This window comes from Schistocerca serialis, chromosome 1 (genome assembly GCF_023864345.2).
Source record: "Schistocerca serialis cubense isolate TAMUIC-IGC-003099 chromosome 1, iqSchSeri2.2, whole genome shotgun sequence".
Classification (NCBI taxonomy): Eukaryota; Metazoa; Arthropoda; class Insecta; order Orthoptera; family Acrididae; genus Schistocerca; species Schistocerca serialis.
The window spans coordinates 1239949347-1239971759 of NC_064638.1; the positions used below are offsets into that span (position 1 = coordinate 1239949347).

Sequence of the window (22413 nt, forward strand, 5' to 3'; positions counted from 1 at the left end):
CACTATATTTACTTCATGTTCTACACATATATATTTATATTTTGTGATTGTAAAGTTAGTCAGTTAAGAAAAAAATTGTTGCTCATGGCAAGTCCAAATGACTCACCATCGCTGCCAAATTTTTGACTCCCAGTGGAGGATTATGAAACACATGTATTCATTACCAGCGATGGCGAGGCATGACAGAATCTCTGACCAGAGAGTTATTTATTGTTGCTAGTCTGCGCTTGACCACGCGAGAGTTCAGTTGCGAGTTGCACTCTGTCTGCAGTAGTAGTCAGTCTGCAGTAGTTGTAGTGAGTGGACGGTTGTACTGAGCGGGCGTCGGCATTCGTCGGCGGCGTGCTCTCCTTGCATCTCTGGTCACAGTTCAGGACGAGGTATATTGTTAAAGAAGGTAATGAAGCAGCATTGCGCACATCTATAATGTACGTTTATTGTAATTAATTTGTTCAAGAATTGCCCCAATAATAATTTTTTTATAAAGTAACTGTTTTAAAGATAAAGATTCATTTCAAGTTAAATAATACTTCCTATGCATTCCCTCCAAGAATCAAAATTAAATATGGGCCAGCATTGCACGGAGCTGTGCCGAAAAATAAGAGCAGATATAGATGCAGTTTACTGAGGTAAGAATTTTGGTTTTTGTGTTCAGGTTTAATTATTTCACAGGGCCAAAGGTCAGCGCCGCTGCCCTTATAAAACTTATCAGGTTTAATTATTGCTGTTGAGATGTTACATTCAGTTCATAGACCATTATTTAATTAATATTATTGTGGGTTTAATGGTCAATTATTATTCTTTAACTTTGTGGGAAGTTTACATTTGGGCCATTATTATTCTTTAAGTTTGCAAGGAGGTTATGCTTGGCTCATTTTTATTATGCAGTTTTGTGGGAAGACAACATCTCACTTAACACTTACTTTCATATTCTTGCTGGGAGGTTACAATTTCACTATTATTGACTTTTAAAATTTGCGGGGAGGTTACAAGTTTTGAAAATTTATTGAGCTTAGCAGAATGACAAAAATGTAGTTTTTATCTTTAGTTTAATTACGTCCTGTCCGTCGAGTCACTGTTTTCATTTGCCCAAGGTACAAGAACGCATTAACTAAATCTATTACTGCATACCAATTACTCTGGCCGGCCGAAGTGGCCGTGCGGTTAAAGGCGCTGCAGTCTGGAACCGCAAGACCGCTACGGTCGCAGGTTCGAATCCTGCCTCGGGCGTGGATGTTTGTGATGTCCTTAGGTTAGTTAGGTTTACCTAGTTCTAAGTTCTAGGGGACTAATGACCTCAGCAGTTGAGTCCCATAGTGCTCAGAGCCATTTGAACCATTTGAACCATTTTGAACCAATTACTCTCTCCGTAAATATCCTTAAAATCCCTGTTATGCTTCACATATCTATTCGTCATTTTTGTTTTCTAGTCTTCGGCGGTCGTACACTTACTCTGTTTTATAACAGTATGTATACATATTGTAAATTAAGGTCTTCGCAGTGTTTCTCTTTCTATGTGTGAAGTCTAATCTCAGGAAATACTGTAGAAATTTTGTTACTGCTTTCATTAATAGAAAGAGGAAGCTTTCTGTATACAAGGTGATCAGGTGGAAAGGTACATGCTTTGAGGGGTGATACTAGTGGTGAATCTGAACGAAAAACTCCTAATGAACATATGCTCTTTTCTTAACCGTTTCCGACTGAACCAATGAAAACAGCTAGTAACGGGAAGCGTGTAGCGTCGACCTTAGTAACCGAGTCAGTACGCAGTTGAATTGTGCATGGTGCAGTCGTTTTCCTGAAGTCTCGGTCCGACAGTGCATGTTGTAGTGTGCCGTACTACAGTGTTGTTACGTGAACAACGAATACAGTCTTATGGCATGAAAAGACCACGGATTTTCACACATGTAGATTATGCTGACAAGGTGGTTGTCAATGGATTGTCTAATGAAAACTCCAGAGTTGCTGTGCGAGAATACCAACAAAGACTTCAGAATCGAAGAGTGCCAGATAGCATGGTGTTTAGGGCGGTGTTTCGCGGATTGGGTGAGCGTTGTACGCTTCCTAAGGTAAATGTTGTCCCTGAACGCCCCTTACAACAAACTCTTAATGAAGATGAGAACATTCTTCAAGTAGTGGAACGCAACCCTACTACTAGCTCTAGGAGAACTGCTGCCTAACTTGGTATTCCACAAGCACGAGTGATACGCACAGTTCACGAGCACGGTCCTAATCCCTTTCATCGGCGAGTGTACAACGTCTGCATGAAGGAGATGCTGTCACCCGGCAGCAATCCTGTCGATAGATCATTGCCAATGAGCGATTAATTCCACGTATTCTGTTCACTGTTGAGTGAACATTTACCCGTAACGGAATGAACAACACGCGCAACTCTCAAGTATGGGCAAATGCAATTGTGCACGCTACTGTGGAAACGAATTTTCAAAGACATTTCTCGGTCAACGTGTGGTGAGGTTTTATTCATGACCAACTCAACGGTCCAGTTGTTTTATATCACTGTCTTACTGGGACACGGTATCTTGAGTTTCTTCAAAATCTGTTACCAGAATACATGGAGGATATCCCTTTGGCAACACGAGCTCGTATGTACACTCCTGGAAATTGAAATAAGAACACCGTGAATTCATTGTCCCAGGAAGGGGAAACTTTATTGACACATTCCTGGGGTCAGATACATCACATGATCACACTGACAGAACCACAGGCACATAGACACAGGCAACAGAGCATGCACAATGCCGGCACTAGTACAGTGGATATCCACCTTTCGCAGCAATGCAGGCTGCTATTCTCCCATGGAGACGATCGTAGAGATGCTGGATGTAGTCCTGTGGAACGGCTTGCCATGCCATTTCCCCCTGGCGCCTCAGTTGGACCAGCGTTCGTGCTGGACGTGCAGACCGCGTGAGACGACGCTTCATCCAGTCCCCAACATGCTCAATGGGGGACAGATCCGGAGATCTTGCTGGCCAGGGTAGTTGACTTACACCTTCTAGAGCACGTTGGGTGGCACGGGATACATGCGGACGTCCATTGTCCTGTTGGAACAGCAAGTTCCCTTGCCGGTCTAGGAATGGTAGAACGATGGGTTCGATGGCGGTTTGGATGTACCGTGCACTATTCAGTGTCCCCTCGACGATCACCAGTGGTGTACGGCCAGTGTAGGAGATCGCTCCCCACACCATGATGCCGGGTGTTGGCCCTGTGTGCCTCGGTCGTATGCAGTCCTGATTGTGGCGCTCACCTGCACGGCGCCAAACACGCATACGACCATCATTGGCACCAAGACAGAAGCGACTCTCATCGCTGAAGACGACACGTCTCCATTCGTCCCTCCATTCACGCCTGCCGCGACACCACTGGAGGCGGGCTGCACGATGTTGGGGCGTGAGCGGAAGACGGCCTAACGGTGTGCGGGACAGTAGCCCAGCTTCATGGAGACGGTTGCGAATGGTCCTCGCCGATACCCCAGGAGCAACAGTGTCCCTAATTTGCTGGGAAGTGGCGGTGCGGTCCCCTACGGCACTGCGTAGAATCCTACGGTCTTGGCGTGCATCCGTGCGTCGCTGCGGTCCAGTCCCAGGTCGACGGGCACGTGCACCTTCCGCCGACCACTGGCGACAACATCGATGTAGTGTGGAGACCTCACGCCCCACGTGTTGAGCAATTCGGCGGTACGTCCACCCGGCCTCCCGCATGCCCACTATACGCCCTCGCTCAAAGTCCGTCAACTGCACATACGGTTCACGTCCACGCTGTCGCGGCATGCTACCAGTGTTAAAGACTGGGATGGAGCTCCGTATGCCACGGCAAACTGGCTGACACTGACGGCGGCGGTGCACAAATGCTGCGCAGCTAGCGCCATTCGACGGCCAACACCGCGGTTCCTGGTGTGTCCGCTGTGCCGTGCGTGTGATCATTGGTTGTACAGCCCTCTCGCAGTGTCCGGAGCAAGTATGGTGGGTCTGACACACCGGTGTCAATGTGTTCTTTTTTCCATTTCCAGGAGTGTAGTTTCAGCATGACGGAGCTCCTATACATTCCGTACGGCCAGTGACACAGTATCTCAACACAACGTATCGTGGTCTTTGTAACGGTCGCCGTGGAGTCATTGCTTGGCCACCGAGGTCACTCGATCTTACCCCACTGCATTACTGTTTGTGGGGGTGGCTGAAGAGCGCGGAGTGGATACAAGAGAGGAACTTCTCGCTCGTATTTTACATGCTTGTGCCCAGGTAAGGAAAAGCAAACCTCAGCTCTGATCGGTGACACAAAACCTGTCTACAACAGCAGTGACAGGCATTGAAATTGACGACGGACTGTTTGAAAATCTTCTGTGAGGAATTACACAATTAAATTAACCATAAACTAACAGTATCTTAATTTAACGTCACCTGCACCTTTCCCCTTCCCAGTTGTTTTCATTGGTTTACCCGGAGACGGTTAAGAAAAGGGCATATGTTTATTAGAAGTTTTTGTTCACAATCACCTGTAGTATCACCTGTCAAAGCATGTACCTTTCCTCCTGACTCACCCCTTATAATTTATACCATCTCCGACAGATCGTCCGGTCGTATATACTTATTTCCAACTGTGTGAAGTTTGGACGGGTTCCTATTAGAAATATACTAATTCGTTCTTTTCGATAACTAGCTACATTCTCATAACATATATTTACCACTGTCATTTTTACTGGTCACATCCTTTGTGTTTATAATATTTCTGTCTTGTTTCCTAATTAAATGCACATCTCATACCGGAAAAGCGTATGTAGCGTTGTCCATTTACAGTGGTAATAAATCTTTTCCTCTGTTGTCAAGTAGAATGTACTTATTCCGTAAGTAATAAATGGCCCAATAATTTATCTGTGAGTATTAATTTTTGTATATCTTTTTTCATTAGTCGGATATCTAAGGATTAAGATCAGATTCATCATGAGAGTTTAGAGTTTCCATTTTTCCGCTTAAGCCAGATGTTGTTCATCAATGGACCGTATCCAGCACAGTGTTTATCTGACAATTTGTCACAATTTTTTCGTTTCTCATCTCAAGTACCAAAAGCAGCTTCATATTTTTATTTTATTTGCCTTTTTAAAGACCAGAGCTGTTAATTTAATCATCTGCAGCAAAGCTATTCGGTACTTATTTTCCCTTCATATTGTTTATATTATTTTACGTTGCAGTTCCCTGGTTTCAGTCAGACAATTTTTCACCAATATTCCTGTTTCTGAACCTTATATCTGCACACTGTTCATCAGTTTACGCAGTATGCAGCTTGTACCTGCCTCATTGGAGGTAATTACTATATGATCATTCGCGACAGTTATCGCCAGTTATGATCGATTCATACTTCATTCTGCAGCTTCTAATAGCTTCTCGCAAGTACATTTCAAACAATGCGGTTTGTAATTTCTTCAAATCTTTGTTAGATTTACATCATTTCGCGGAAATCTTGACACTCCTTACCAACACCTGTATCTTACTGATTTTATTTTTGCTTGGAATGTTTCACAACATTCATTATCTTCAGAAATTTTCAATCTTCTGAAGCAATAAACTGCTTTCGTCGGCTTACTTTACACTCGCTAAGTAGAGCGGTTGTACGGTCTGGGACTTTTCAGCCAAACGTCAGGCTAGCTGGTAGAAAGACAAGGAAGCCGCATTTAGGTATACTTGGGAGCGAATCTCTAATTTCACCGTCTATCTTCTGTGCAAAGAAAATCTCACGAAAGCCGTGGACATTAGCGCGGGAGAAGCGCTATTTCTACTTTAATCCAATACAAAAAGGTGAGAGCTTACTGTATTGGAGAACTGGGTAAAGGGCATTATTTCGAATTTAATCCCGGACGAAAAGTTGAGTGTCGAAAGTGCGTCAGAGATATTTGGGTATCTGTACATACGAAGTGCGCATCTTTCCGCTACCGACATTCGCATTATGAGCAAGGAATAACTCCCGGAAACATTGGTAGGTCTGGGAGACTGGAATTGTTTTATTTTATTTCTGTCTTATTTCGTTTCTGGGCATTGTTGCTCGTTGTCCCGATGAACTGTGTGTGTGTGTGTGTGTGTGTGTGTGTGTGTGTGTGCGTGCGTGTGTGTGTATGTGGGCGCGCGCGCGCTTTGTGTCTGAATAAACACCCCGTCAATTCCAAAAAAGACAGTCTGCGTTGAAACATTTGTTGACTAATAAAGCGTTTTCCGCTCTTACCTCATCATCAGATTATCTGCAAAACATGAAAAAGTAATTGTTAGATAAAAGTTTGTCTCTCAGACCTACCTATACCATTAAGTGGCAGAATAAGTTATGGTGCGAATATGCAAATTTACCTTAAAAAGGGAGCGGAAGCCGCATTTGTCGGCATTAAAAACCATGGCGGCAATCACCTTAGTCAAATTTAAAACCGTGGAAGAAAGCAGCTGAAGCGAAAAGCACAAACGTCAGAATGAACATAAAAATCCTGAAGCGATGAAAACCGACCATGCAGCAGCAAGAAACCATGATACACACGCGAAGCAGAATACTTAGGACAAAGGAGGTAAATGAACTCACCCAACACCAGTTACCAAACAATCTAGATAGCCCGGTGTTCATAGGCATGTGTCTCAGTAACGAACAGATGTGTTTTATTTGGAATATGGAAACAATGTTGCTACATCAGACCAGATCAGAATGGAGCAATGCCCATAAATTCCATATAAGAAAAACAGAATAACCGTAAGCAATAAACAGCGAGTGTCTGGTAACAAAGTGAAGTGAGACACCTCACCAGCGCTCGTTCAGTGATAGCATTCCAAACGCTTTTCCGTAGCTTCAAATTCCACACGGTTGTGTCAGGTTATTTCACCAACACTCTCTCTCTGCAACATTCTTGTGATAATCTCTTGGAATGTCTGCTACTCGCGCTCTGTGAACGTCTGGGGATGAGTAGATGCCGCACGCGAGTCAGATATTTGAGTTTCTGCTTGTGCGTAATACGTTATGGAAAACGAGACTGACCCTCAATATTCAAATCCTCAAAATGTCTAACATTCTCATAGCGAAATTTTGAAAATGTAGGACACTCATTCGCAAAACAATTTATTTCAACCAAAATACCTTAAAGCCAACACAAACTATATATTTTATACTCCAGATTGATTTGTGACGCACAGTCATCGTTTCCAAAACTTTTGTAGCTCATAGTGTATCCGCAACTTATTGAACTTCGATATTTTCTTTATCAGGTTTCGTGGGAACTTGGGAGCATATGTTGTTTGTTGTACTTTTATATTTTATTGATCAGGCTTCTTGGGAACAGGACAGCCAAAGTTGCTTGGTCATGGAGGAGCCAGTACGTAGTTTACAGAATGCTGACTGGAAAATGTATAAACATAGAACTAAAGAATTAAGGACACACGAAAAAACAGTAAATATAAGAAAAGCGTGCGGGTGATCCTACTACATGTTACCGAAATTGTTTTGAGCACGCTGTACAAGTTTTGCTAGGAGGCCTTTACATATTCTCCATACTCTCTCCCGACCTCTCCCCATGCCATCTCCATATTTTTTGGAGCCCCAAAGAAAGACATTAGAGGCTGTCGGTTTCTTTAGGATGAAGAGGGGCACGCCTGTGTACAATCATGGTTCCGTAGGCGATGACTGTCTTGTTCCCACTGAAAAAATATATTAACAGTTGAGACGATTACATTTGAAATAATAAACACTGTACTTACTTTTTTTCATCTACCTCGTTTCATTTGACTGCCACTTATAACTGTGCTCTTAAAGTCATTCCGATTTTCATCCAAGCCTCCATTTCACTCTGTTAGGCAATGTAAGCGTTCCCTACTCTTGAATAAGTTTACCAAACCGTGGGCAGATAGCCTTATGGATTGTTTCTTGGCTCACAAAACTGATATTAAAAATGGTGCTTTATGATTATGAATCCTGAATCCTTCTTGGTCATGCTGTTAAAGTTTTATGAATTTATTTGTAAAAGTATAGACAGTGGAAATTAAAATGTCCTGTGGTGCCTCTCCTGCTCCAAGTCGGCCCGTTTGACGTCCTACCTACCTTAAAATCATTCCGATTTTCATCCAAGCCCCCATTTCATTCTGTTCTGCAATGTAAGCCTTCCCTACTCTTGAATAAGTTTACCAAACCATGGGCAGATAGCATTATGGATTGTTTCTTGGATCACAAAATTGATATTAAGAATGGCGCTTGTTTTTCTAGCGCTAAAGGAATTGGAGAAGAAAAAAATGTGTGGATGGTCCTCTGCTGGAGAAGGTGGGACCTCTGCAGCGGCGGCCAGGAACGGTTAACTTGCTGTCGGAAGTTGCAGTGGAGAGTACAGACAGAAATACAAAACTGCTGAAGACGGATATTAAGTGAAGCAGCTGTGAAAAGAAAAGACTGGAAAAAGAGTTTAAAAAAAAAAAAATAAATAAAGATTGGTGACTTTAAAAAATGATGGTTAAAAGTGGCAGAGATTCGTTATTGTCACCTAAGTGATACACCACTGTGGGTGTAGGGGCCCTGAAATACTGATAAAAATTGAGCTTCCATTGATACAGGAGATGGTCGGCCAGCCTTGTGTGATCAGCCAGTAAGCTAAAGACCAAATCAGCCACATACTATACTACGGTTTTAGGGGTGGCGAATCGGCCTGATATTTAAATAAGGAACTGACGTTAAAATACAAGCAGTGTTACGAACCTGTAGTCATGATTGGTATTTAGGAATCACAGCGAGAGAAAGCTACTGCCTCTAACTACACGAATAACATATCGAGGGAGCGGTCATCTGCATTGATATCGACGGTAATTCGACAAAGAAGAGTGTCAATTAACAATCACTTTGGATACAAAAGAAGATACACGTTACGATATATCTACAGGGGATTGATCTAACTCACCATAGAGCCTTATGGAACCCTCAGTTTCACCCAGCGAGTTCTTGGAGATGCAGCGGTAGTTGCCGAAGTCGTTGGCGGTGAGACCCCGGATGGTGAGCCTCATGTGCGAGCGGTACGACGTCTCCTGGATGTCGGTGTGGTACTTGCTGGTGGGCAGCAGCATCACATTGTTGTAGACCCAGTAGCTGATGGCGCGCGGGTACGCCTCCGTGTGGCAGTCGATGATCACGTCCGTACCTGACGGCGCGCCCACCAGCTGGTTCGGCACCCAGATCATTGGGGAGACTGTAACAGGTGGCCTATTCCATAAATACATGGCATATAATTGAAATTTAAATATGAATATTGAGTTGCGAACTGGGCAGTTACCACAGGGTTCCATTCTTGGCCCAAGCAGCTCTGGATTCATATTAACCCTTTCATATCCTCTGGCTACAAATGTGTGAATTAACTTTTACTGTGTCTTAGCTACAACAAATGTATTTTTCGCCAAACGAAACCTGAGGTACACATTTGTGACCTTTTAATCTTTTTGACATATGCAAGTGTTGCCAAATGCTGGGCATCACTATGAAAAAATCAGCAAGTAAATGTAGCAGTACGCAGCAGCACGTGATTACCAGTATACATGCATGGGGTTGATTCAGTATATTCTACAGTATTATTGCGTATTGTTTATTGTTATTTTGCATGATATTTTTCAAATGACAATTTTACTATTTACTACAACAGAGAGTATGCCGTAATTAGTTATTTTATTTTATAAAATGAAGTCAAGTGTACAAAGTATATTTTGAAAATGAGCACATATTTTTGTATAAATTTTGCATCTAAAATCATTTAATCATCACCTGGAATCATTACCACACAAAGAAAACTTTTCTTTCCTAAAAAAAAAAATTCAGGTATGAAACGGTTAATAAGTGATACATGAAGATGGCAGATTAGACAAAATTTCTTTGAAGAAAGCAGAAGTTTCACTACAAAATACATCGTAAATGACCTGCCAAATAAGAAATGAATCCCAGGAATGACATCTTACTCCTAGACAGACACCTCTCAGCTGATTTGTTCAGCCTGCTTCGGGCTTGGCACATGACTGTACTATGTCATCAGCACACGAAGTGCATGAACCCTAGCAGGTCAGTATGTAATCAAAATTCGTACCAGGTAGATAATATATAACTTCTGTACATTAATTCGTTGTTTTACTGACTTCTAGATTCTGTTATGTGAAAACTGCAAGCTCTTCCATAGGTAGTAGAGTTGGAATTGGAGTGTAACCGTCACAGGGGTATGATTTTGGACCTCAATTCCTCTTGATACGTGTCAATGAGGAGCTTATAGTCATGAGTGATGCTTCAGAAGTTGTTTGGAGATAACGAGTTTCACTATGAAATGCAATGAAAAAAAAAGCAAATAAGGTAATGAATCCAAGGAACAACGTCTTTGTTTCGAGGACTGCCACCCAGCTGCGTTAAAAACTTAGGTGTTCGACAGCTTTTGTGCTTGGCCATCACTGCGCGATGCCTTCAGACAATGAATACTAACGATCTGTTATGTAACGAAAATCCATATCACACAGACGACCTTATCTGTTAGTTCCATATAGTATTTACTTGGTTTCAATGTTCTCTACACAAGTTTGTTGCATATAATCTTGTAACCGTCTATTGCATTCAATTCTCTGCCAATTTCGATTGCATTCAGTTCTCTACCAATTTCGAGGATGATGAGCAAACGCCAAAACTTGAAGAACAATAAAATTTTTAACCAGCTGAAAGGTGTTCCTTGATATAATACGGTATAGTTCCTGAAAGTACTGCATGATGTAGAGTACCATGATTACAAAATAAGCATTCTCACCTCATCCCGCCGAACAAAACTGTGCGCAAAGCACTCTGACAGTAAGACCTGGCATTTATATGTTTGCCGTCGTTATGTTGCTATTTTTTTATCCATAGTGGAAGGGTCAGGGCTCCTGTTACCCATATACTGGTAAGTGTGGCGATGATAAAATTACATCTAAAAAAATATTTCTACAAAACTTACTTACTGAATACAATGTAAGTTGAAGTTGTCGGATAATTCATATTGCAAATAACCAACAATGGAAACTCCAGGTAGGAACATAAATAATTTAGGAAAAAGCAGATTGCTACATACGCTAAAGAAGACACATCAAATTGGAGACAGGCACATTTAAAAGATTTACAATGCTGCAAATAAAATACTTTCATACTTTTCTTGTTTGTTACGTATTTTAACATCCGTATACCTCATAGATGTTCATAATAAAAAAGGACTATGTCTATATATAGCATACAAATCACCTTTGAGACACTAGGAGTATCACTTTACCTATAGACGCGTCTTTGAAAATAAGGCGATATGTTTGTTGTTGTTGTTGTTGTTGTGGCCTTCAGTCCAGAGACTGTGTAGGGAAGCAGCCTACTCACGCCGTAGTAAATTCACATCACTCTTTCCATTGTGTGCCAGCCAGTCCGCTGTAACTAGCTCTGACGTCATAAATGTTGCGCAATACTTTAAAAATCAAGCAAATAACCTGAAATGGTTCTAGCATGTCAGGAGTAATACTAAATTAATATGTGTTGAATATCAGTTCGATAACTTTAACCATTTTCGAAATTTGGACGTTTTTCTGTAAAAATCATTGGCGCAACAGAAAATAGCTAAAGATTTAACAATTTATATTTACATTCCTTTTCCATAATAATTTGATAGAAACAGTACTTTGGATCTCACAAATTAAGATTTTAGTTGAAATTCATAATTTCTGGCTTTTGTCTTAAAAATTAAGGAAGCAAGATAAATTAAGTAGGCCCCAGTTCTCTCCAGACGCTGAATAGCACACCATCTGTGTCGGGAGTCGCGTCGCGTCGGTATCATTGCTATAAACAGCCTCGGATGCCGTATTAAGTTACTCGGGATACGCGTAACCATGAAATCATTTTCGAGTGAAGTGTTAATTCTGGGATGACTTTAATTATCTATCGTCAGTTTGCGTATGTCGTATTTTCACGTGCCGCCGCGGGACAGACATTCTACCATTATTTAGCGTGGCGTTTGATGAACCTAATCATCAAATTATGGCGAGCATTCATTTAAATATTTAATTTGGACAGTTATAGTCGCATCAGCGCATTAGACTCTGAACTGCTCTGTTAGTCAGATTGTGTGAATTCTTCTTTTTTTTTATCTGTGACTTTCAGAATAAGCTGAACTATTTTTAATCAAAATCGTTTTTGATTATAAATCCCAGACAATCTCCTAATTTCCTCAGAGCTATAAGCTGCAGCTATAAGTGTGTTTATCAGATGAAGTGGGCACTAGGAATTCTAATTATAGGCTTCAAGTTTTGCTAATCACTTTCTGGTTGCCAATATTGTAGTTAGAGAGCCAGTGTTGAGAGCGGCAAAACAACAGCATAAATAATAGGAACATTTAAATAACAATTAATTCCAACCAGCCGCCCCACAATTGGTGCATCGGCCGGGAAGTGTTTCTACATTCTACATTACAGTTCTAAATTATATAATAACAATTTGTTCTACCAGCCGCCCAACAACTGGTTTGATGCTACTCTATCCTGTGCAAGCTTCATCATCTCCCAGTACCTACAGCAGCCTATATCGTTCCGAATCTGCTCAATGTATTCATCTCTTGGTCTCCCTCTACGATTTTTACCCTCCTCGCTGCCCTCCAATACTAAATTGGCCATCCCTTGATGCCTCAGAATATGTCCTACCAACCGATCCCTTCTTCTAGTCAAGTTGTGCCACAAATTTCTCTTCTCCCCAGTTCTATTCAATACCTCCTCATTAGTTATGTGATCTACCCATCTAATCTTCAGCATTCTTTTGTAGCACCACATCTCGAAAGCTTCTATTCTCTTCTTGTCTGCCGGCCGCGGTGGCCGTGCTGTTCTAGGCGCTGCAGTCCGGAACCGCGGGACTGCTACGGTCGCAGTTTCGAATCCTGCCTCGGGCATGGACGTGTGTGATGTCCTTAGGTTAGTTAGGTTTAAGTAGTTCTAAGTTCTAGGGACTGATGACCTAAGATGTTAAGTCCCATAGTGCTCAGAGCCATTTGAACCATTTCTTCTTGTCTAAACTATTTATCGTCCACGTTTCACTTCCATACATGGCTACACTCCATACAAATACTTTCAGAGCGATTTCTTTATAAACAAGTATTCTTCGACACGTTTACCTTTTATTTTAAATTCGAAGCTTACACAGGTGTCCTGCGTGGTAAAGTGTGCAAAGAAAGCTGTGTAGCATACAAAATCTGTGTTTCACAGTATAACTTAATTCGAATCTGTGCAACTGATACTAGAACCATTAAGTAAAGTTTGCAGAAGAGTCTTTGTCAAAATTAGATTATTGTTAAACTAATCTATATGTGTGTAACTGGAACAATGTGAACTGTAGTGTAGTAACAGCGAAAATACAATTATTTTTTAAGGTCTGAAGAAGGGCTCTCAGAGTTCGTAATGGTCTGTATTCTCATAAGAATAATGGTTTTTGGCCAAAGGCAGATTTATTGCTACGGTACTATACTGTACCAATAACATAAATCACGTCACCATGAAGAACCACATTGGAGGAACGAAGGCATATGAAAACCAGCACATGGTGTACATACAATAGAAGCTTTCTTAATTGCATATAAAATACACTGTATATTTTGGGTACGAAAGACATCAAGTTGATAATTGAGGTGTACATAGATTGTAACATTGGTAGGCTACTGCCCACGGAAGGTAGAGATACGGGTTTAAACACTCGCCCTTCACTAAATTATCGTTTAAAAGTGATTGTTTAGTGCAGACGCAGATTAAAGTATGACGTTTGAGTGAAGGTTACGTTAGGTAGCGTCATGAGGCACAATGTGAGTGGTCGTAGTGGCAAATCAAAGTGAGGCCATTGACACTTGTGCAGCTGGAATTGCACAGCGATTTGTGTACTATAAACGTAGGTACCGCAACCGGTCGCAGCAAACATCTCATATACATAGCGGATGACGAATTGCGGTTATGTGTTAATTGGTGTTCTATGGAGGTATAATATCCAACCAGTCTCTTTTGTGAATTTGACACGATTCATTGTCACTGTCAACGACCTTACTGCAATGGTAACACCGGCTCACATCATATGATCGAGGTTGAACGCTGTCTGGCTGTGCTTGCTCTTGGATGGATGAGTGTCCGAGTGTGCCGAACAGTGCTGGCAAATGAGGAGCTACTTGACTGAGAAGTAGCGGCTCTGGTCACTCTCACTGAGCACTCTGCTGGCCACATGTTCCTCCATACCTATATCCAGTGGCGCCGATGGCCTTAGGATGACACGGTGGTCGGTCGGTACTGTCGGTCCATTAAGGCCAGTTCGGAGTTTGCCTTCCCTGTTATCTAGCTTTCGATCCCTTGTAGTCTCGTCAGTCGGAGACGTTACTCGAAAATTATTTGCTAAACTATGCACACTTACACTGCCTGACACAAAAGTGAAATATGCGGAAGGAGTCGATGTAAATAAATGGAACTACATAGTTTAAAAGGGTTTCTGATGTTGTTTCAGTGACTACAAAATCGAATCAATTTTACAGAAGCGTGCCAGTATGAGCACATCAGTCTAAGGTTGCATTCCCTCTGACTTCGATGCATGCAGTGATTCGGTTGGGAAATTGTACCGTAAAACCGTTGTATTGTCCCCTGAGGTAAGGTGGCCCACAGCTGTTGTGACTGATCCTTCATATCCAGTGACTGAGGGAACTATGACTGCACGACGGTATGTCATGGACATCCTACATCCTCTTGTGTTACCTCTTATGCGACAGAGTCTTGTTACCATCTTTCAGCGCTCCAATGATCGTCAACAAATGTATTGTGTCTCTACGAAATGCCCTGGGATGTATTCCTGTGGGCAGTAAGAACCCCAGATATATTTCCATTAGCACTTGTGTGAGACCAGCTCGGATACCATCTCCGTCCCACGTCCTCAGGACCACTGTGTCACCCTCAGCATCCGTTACTACCATTCGCTACTTGACATCCTACCCAACGGCTCACCTGACTGTGTCGGGAGGAGTAACATCCAAAACATTGTAAGAGTGGCACCTTGCCCCATATCGCCGCTATACCCTCCGATAGAGGTCGTGCAGTGTAGTGCAGAGCCGCGACTCATCGTTGAACGGCAGTGCGACGACATTTCTCACAAGGGAACCTCCCCATCGCACCCCCCTCAGATTTAGTTATAAGTTGGCACAGTGGATAGGCCTTGATAAACTGAACACAGATCAATTGAGAAAACAGGAAGAAGTTGTGTGGAACTGTGAAAAAATAAGCAAAATATACAAACTGAGTAGTCCATGGGCCACATAAGCAACATCATGGAGGAAGTGTGCTTAGAAGCGCCGTGGTCCCGTGGTAGCGTGAGCAGCTGCTGAACGAAAGATCCTTGGTTCAAGCCTTCCCTCGACTGAAAGTTTTACTTTCTTTATTTTTGCGTAGTTATTATCTGTCCGTTCGTTCATTGACATCTCTGTTCACTGTAAAAAGTTTAGTGTCTGTGTTTTGCGACCACACTGCAAAACCGTGCGATTAGTAGACGAAAGGACGTGGCTCTCCAATGGGAACAGAAAACATTTGATCGTAAGGTCATAGGTCAACCGATTCCTCCACAGGAAAACACATCTGATATATTCTATACGACACTGGTGACGGCATGTGCGTCCTATGACAGGAATATGTTGTCGACCTACCTAACTTATACACTTGGCGAATGGGTAAAAAGATTCTTCTACCTTGCCCGATTTAGGTTTTCTTGTGGATGTGATAATCACTCCCAAAAAAGTGATGAAAACATAAGAGTTTGTCACATAAACTGAAAATAAAAAATTAAAATTTACACCTGTTGGAAGATTTGAACCTAGGACCCTTTTTTTTCTTTTTTTTCCCTAGACCATTTTTTTTTAATTTTTTTCTTTATATGGACCTTTCGTTCCGCAGCTGCTCACGTTACCACGAGACCACGGCGCTCCTGCGTTCCTATCGTCTTTATTGTTGCTTATCTTCCCTTGAACTACTCAGTTTGTATATTTTGTTTATTTTTTTCACAGTTCTACACAACTTATTCCTGTTTTCTCAATTGATCTGTGTTCAGTTTTTCAAGGCCTATCCACTGTGCCAACTCATAACTAAATCTGAGGGGGGTGCGATGGGGACGTTCCCTTGTCAGTAGTCCATGCTATCCGGTCACGACATCGCTCCACATTCAGACATTTACGTTCTGGTCCTTACGACAGCCTATGCAAGAGAAGGTAATGTCCCAGTCCGGCTGGTGCTAGTCTCGGACCATTGGTGTAGGATGGCACAGAATTCTGCGTGGTGTCCATTATTGTCTTCGGGTGGCAGGCGCAGATGAGAAGGGATTAAGACGTGACTGGTGCACAGTACGGTGGTCATCTCTTGTGAAGGTCAGACGTCGTAAACTGGGGCCTTGACAACGAGTACGTTTCCTTGCGATCAAACTTCGGGCCACTGACACATCAGAATACCCCCATATATCTGCGAATTGCACGATTCGACCTGCCTGCCAAATGGAGACTAATGAGTCCCGTTTCAAAATCTGTCAGGTGTTCATAACACTTAAACGTGTACGCGGCATCTCCTAGTCCTTCTCAATGATTTGTCGCTATTCTTGCACCTTACATACCCTGCCAGTCTGGTAACAACACAACACACTAACGGAGCAATTTACTCCGGTGGTCTTTCTATTTGACACACAGAACTACAACTCTACTCATTTACATAACCAGCAATGATGTTTCTGTATGTATGAAGTCACACTGCCGTCCGACCGTGTATTTTGGGTGCCTCACTGTTTCTGGCAGGCAGTGTTAATACTAAAGTGGTGATGATTTCACAACACCGTGGTATCCACAACAAATTCGTTACAGGAATGAATTTCTCATGGGCACCCCATTGCAGTGCACTGTGAATGATCTTAGTATCAATGGCCCAGAAAATAATGTTCCGTAACACATTTTTCTGACGTTGATCTTACAGTTACTCGAAACGCTGTGCAATAGAATAATGAAGACATTTTCGAAATGCCATAATTACCTCCCACTGCGACGCACAATTTTGAAATTTGTCTAAAAGATGTCTGCAGTCTCTCTCTGCAATGGCGCAAAAACCTGGCACCCGAAACGGACCCTCGGGATGGGCGATGATTCCTAAAGCAAAGTGTCGACACATTCGAAAGAAAGGTCACAGCTCAAAAGTTCGTATGAGCAGATTAATGATGTCACATTGGCACCAAATTTTAGCAAAATTCTGCCCAACGTCACCGTGGACAGGTCATACTACACGAAGGTCGTCGCAGCCCCCCTTACACAAATTTTTCGCCTGCTTTTGACGTCCTTGCGATGGATGTCAGAACGCGACATCCAGCGTTGAAATCACCTGGTTTTCTTATGGTTAGCTGAGGCAGACACACCGCCGCACTGTCCGCCCCGATAGCTGAGTGGTCAGCGTGACGGACTGCCGTCCTACGGGCCCGTCCTGGATTCCCGGCTGCGTCGGGGATTTTCTCCGCTCAGGGACTGGGTGTTGTGTTGTCTCCATCATCATTTCATCCCCATCCGGCGCGCAGGTCGCTCAATGTGGCGTCAAATGTAATAAGAACTACATCAAGGCGGAAAGGTTCCTGCCCGCCAATAACGCCAAACGCTCATTTCCATTACCGTCGCACTGAAAGGACACGGGAAAGCCTCAAGGCGTGGCATAAAGGGCGTCTATGAAACCACACCGTTCCTAGTGGCGTTGATTTCCATACATTTTGCGGTTAAAAGAGATTGTTCTCAAAAGATAAGTAACCCTAAGAAGTTATTGACTATATTCGACATTGCTCGCACCTTAGAACGTTACAATCCTCCTCTAAGGACATTGTGGTGCTGCATCCCCATTGAGCATAAGTATCCTCTGCTGCTTCATATCAAGTTCAGATTTCGTATAATGATTTCGAACGGTCACTAGTGGTTCCAGTCTGTCCACGAGATTAAAAATGACGGTCGCTTTGAAATCGAAATGGTTGCAGCCCCATTATGTCCTTAGGTGTTGAAACGTCCAAGGGTGTCAAAGGTTGTCAAGAACATCCTCCTCTTATTCATCGTACTGCGAACTATCATTTTTGAGTAACAAGTATGTGTAAATCAGTGCCCCAGGAAAACTGGTGGTCCTATTGACGCCCTTTATGCCACACCCTGTGGGTTTTTTGTATGGCTTATGAGCGGAGCTTTATGTGAAATGCATTCCTCGGTCACTCCAAGAAAACCGCATGATTTCAAAGCTGAATGTATCGGTTAAGAGTTTCTTCGCAAAGACGTCAAAATAAGGTGTGAAGCCGGCGGGGTGGCCGAGTGGTTCTAGGCGCTACAGTCTGGAACCGCCCGACCGCTACGGTCGCAGGTTCGAATCCTGCCTCGGCCATGGATGTGTATGATGTCCGTAGGTTAGTTAGGTTTAAGTAGTTCTAAGTTGTAGGGGATTGATGACCTCAGAAGTTAAGTCCCACAGTACTCAGAGCCATTTGAACCATTTTTGAAGGAGTGAAATGCAGGTTAAGATGCGATGTGAGAAGTGTCCCATCACGTAACACGTCCACGGTGACGTTAGGCTGAACTGAGGTATTATTTGGTTCCTATGTGACACCAACGACCAACATTACAGCTCACATGAAGATTTTAACTGTGGTCTTTTTTCCGCATATGTCGATCCTGTTCTTGAAACCGCCGCCAACGCAAGGGTGGCGTCGCGTGGTGCCAAGCTTTTGAACCTTCAAAGAGGGAGCTTATAGGCACAGTTGCAGCAAATTTCAGACATGTGCTGCAGTGGTAGACAATTAGGGGTTACGAAAAAGTGATCGCTGAATTTTGTTCCACAGTGTAGTTGATGACACAGTGAACCTTACGTAATGTTAGAGCCAGCGACTGGTTGCATGTTATACCTACTTGAGCCTTGAATAATAAATTAAAGTTCAAATGGTTCAAATGGCTCTAAGCACTATGGGACTTAACATCTGAGGTCATCAGTCCCTAGACTTAGAACTAGTTAAACCTAACTAACCTAAGGACATCACATACATCCATGCCCGATGCAGGATTCGAACATGCGACCGTAGCGGCAACGTGGTTCCGTACTGAAGTGCCTACAACCGCTCGGCTACAGCGGCTGGCTAAATGAAAATCATGAGGCTAGTAATCCATGAACACTGTGACTGGTTGCATTTAACATATGCACCCTCTGTTATAACACAGTAACGGAAAAATTGTCTGCCAGTATAGGCAATGATTGAAGTAATTTGACGTGACACGTTCGTGCCGAAGCAGTATCGCGCCGGTTCCGCTGCAGGGTGACACGCTGATCAGCCGGGGTCACTTTTTGTCCATCACGTCTGAGTTACGTCATGCTGGCTACAATCGACAGCGGCCGAGTCGGAACTCGACATATAACACAGTCCGGCCGGGCGGCCGGCGGTGTGTGCGACAGAACGCCGGCGTGGCGGGCGGTTGTAACCGCGAGATACGCGGGCCTACCGCGAGGACGGCCGGCGACGAGCGACGAGCAACGCCGCGCAAATCACGCCGCGGAAGCGCCGACCGGGCCGTCGCTGTCGCCGCAAATCACCGGCAGCAACTCGTGGAGCCGGACGCGCTCACTGGCCACGCCCTAACTCACGGCCGCCGCGTTGTCACGCCTAATCAGGGAACAGCCCTGCGTGACCCGCCGCTGTACCGAAATAAATAAACAGCTCTGATCTCTGGAGTGGGCAGAGTGTACCACTGTAACGGGACTTCATCTGCTTTACCGTAAAGAGTATTTCGAAAGACTAACTGTAGCATAACCAGATTCTACATATAAATATTGTTTTTCATATTGCCAACCTTTTTCGTGCATCCACATCTACAAATACATTTATACTCCGCAAGCCACCCAACGGTGTGTGGTGGAGGGCACTTTACGTGCCACTGTCATTACCTCCCTTTTCTGTTCCAGTCGCGTATGGTTCGCGGGAAGAAAGACTCTCTGGAAGCCTCCGTGCGCGCTCTAATCTCTGTAATTTTACATTCGTGATCTCCTCGGGAGGCATAAGTAGGGGGAAGCAATATACTCGATACGTCATCCAGAAACGCACACTCTCGAAACCTGTACAGCAAGCTACACCGCAATGCAGAGCGCCTCTTTTGCAGAGTCTGCCACTTGAGTTTGTTAAACATCTCCGTAACGCTATCACGGTTACCATATAACCCTGTGATGAAACGCACAGCTCTTCTTTGGATCTTCTCTATCTCCTCTGTCAATCCGACCTGGGCCGGCCGGAGTGGCCGAGCGGATTTAGGCGCTTCAGTCTGGAACCGCGCGACCGCTACGGTCGCAGGTTCGAATCCCGCCTCGGGCATGGATGTGTGTGATGTCCTTAGGTTAGTTAGGATTAAGTAGTTCTAAGCCCTAGGGGACTGATGACCTCAGACGTTAAGTCCCATAGTGCTCAGAGCCATTTGAACCATTTGAATCCGACCTGGTACGGATTCCACACTGATGAACAATACTCAAGTATAGGTCGAACGAGTGTTTTGTAAGCCACCTCTTTTGTTGATGGACTACATTTTCTAAGGAAGCGCGGGTTCCCCGGTTCGATTCCCGGAGGGGTCAGGGATTTTCTCTGCCTCGTGATGACTGGGTGTTGTGTGATGTCCTTCGGTTAGTTAGGTTTAAGTAGTTCTGAGTTATAGGGGACTGATGACCATAGATGTTACGTCCCATAGTCCTCAGAGCCATTTGAACCATCTCCCAATGAACCTCAACTTGGCACCCGCCTTACCAACAATTAATTTTATATGGTCATTCCACTTCAAATCGTTCCGTACGCATACTCCCAGATATTTTACGGAAGTAACTGCTAACAGTGTTAGTTCCGCTATCGTATAATCATACAATAAAGCCGCTGAAGCAACTTCAGACTATTTTTCTGCCGTGTTATATTATGTTGTGAGACCAAAGGCGTTCCTTTGTTTGACTATTTTCTTTATTACGCCTATTTCGGAGTTATTGTCATCTGCAGGTCATATTAGGTGGCCCTTATATCCAAATAACATCGATGTCTCGGTTTCTGTCCCACTGTTTTATCAGTTTCCTTCTTTGATGCAGTTTGAGGTAATGTAGATGTCCAACTTCTGTTGCTGTAATTATTCATGTATACTCATGCACATAAATTAAGGATAATTGCAAAAAAGTGGTTCAAATGGCTCTGAGCACTATGGGACTTAATTTCTGAGGTCATCAGTCCCCTAGAACTTAGAAGTACTTAAACCCATCTAACCTAAGGACATCACACACATCCATGCCCGAGGCAGGATTCGCACGGTTCCAGACTGTAGCGCCTAGAACCGCTCGACCACCCCGGCCGGTGATAATTGCAGAATGTGGTGTCACACAACGTGGCAATACACAAAACTGGCATTAATAGCATAGGCGCATGTGGAACACACACGACACAGATCTGTTAAGTCTACGATATTGGTGATAAGTTGAGAAAACCGTCCCGAAACACATGTGCTACAAAACGCCACTGTTGCCTTCGCATGTACCCCGTCATCAATATGGGATATGATCACCGTCCACACGTACACAGGCCGCACAATGGGTTGGCATACTCTGGATCAGGTTGTCGAGCAGCTGCTGGAGTATAGCCTCCTATTCTTTCACCTGTGCCTGTCGGAGCTTCTGAAGTGTCGTAGGGGTTTGAAGACGTGCAGAGATACGTCGACCGAGAGCATCCCAGACGTACTCGATGAGGCATAGGTCTGGAGAACAGGCAGGCCACTCCATTCGCCTGATATATTCCGTTTCAAGGTACTCCTCCACGAAGGCATCTCGGTGGGGCAGTGCGATATCATCCATCAGGAGGAAAGTGGGACCCACTGCACGCTTGAAAAGTTGGACATACTGGTACAAAATGACGTCCTGATACACCTTACTTGTTACAGTTCCTCTGTAAAAGACATACAGGGGTGTACGTGCATCAATCATAATCCCACCCCACACCATCAAACCACGACCTCCACATAGGTCACTTTCAAGGACATTAAGGGGTGTCTATCTGGTTCATGGTTCACGCTAGATGAAAACCCGACGAGAATCACTGTTGAGACTATACCTGGACTCGTCCGTGAATATAACCTGGGACCACTGTTCCAATGAGCATGTACTGTGTTCTTGACACCAGGCTTTACGGGCTGTCCTGTGACGAGGGGTCCGTGGAATGAACCTTGCAGGTCTCTGGGCGAATAAACCATGTCTGTTCAGTCGTCTGTAGACAGTGTGTCTGGATACAACTGTTTCATTGGCTGTGGTAAGGTCCCAAGCAAGGCTACCTGCAGTACTCCATGGCCGTCTGCGGGTACTGATGGTGAGA

The 22413-nt window shown here is 43.7% G+C and overlaps 1 protein-coding gene across 1 annotated transcript in view; it reads right to left on the reverse strand.

The window, feature by feature from the left end:
- The window catches only part of LOC126419244 (lachesin-like), a 325544-nt gene that overhangs the window by 103948 nt on the left and 199183 nt on the right, over positions 1-22413 (reverse strand). Inside the window, exon 5 of the mRNA XM_050086393.1 lies at positions 8918-9202. Within this exon, the coding sequence (XP_049942350.1) occupies positions 8918-9202 (285 nt within the window). The remainder of the gene's footprint in view (positions 1-8917; positions 9203-22413) is intronic.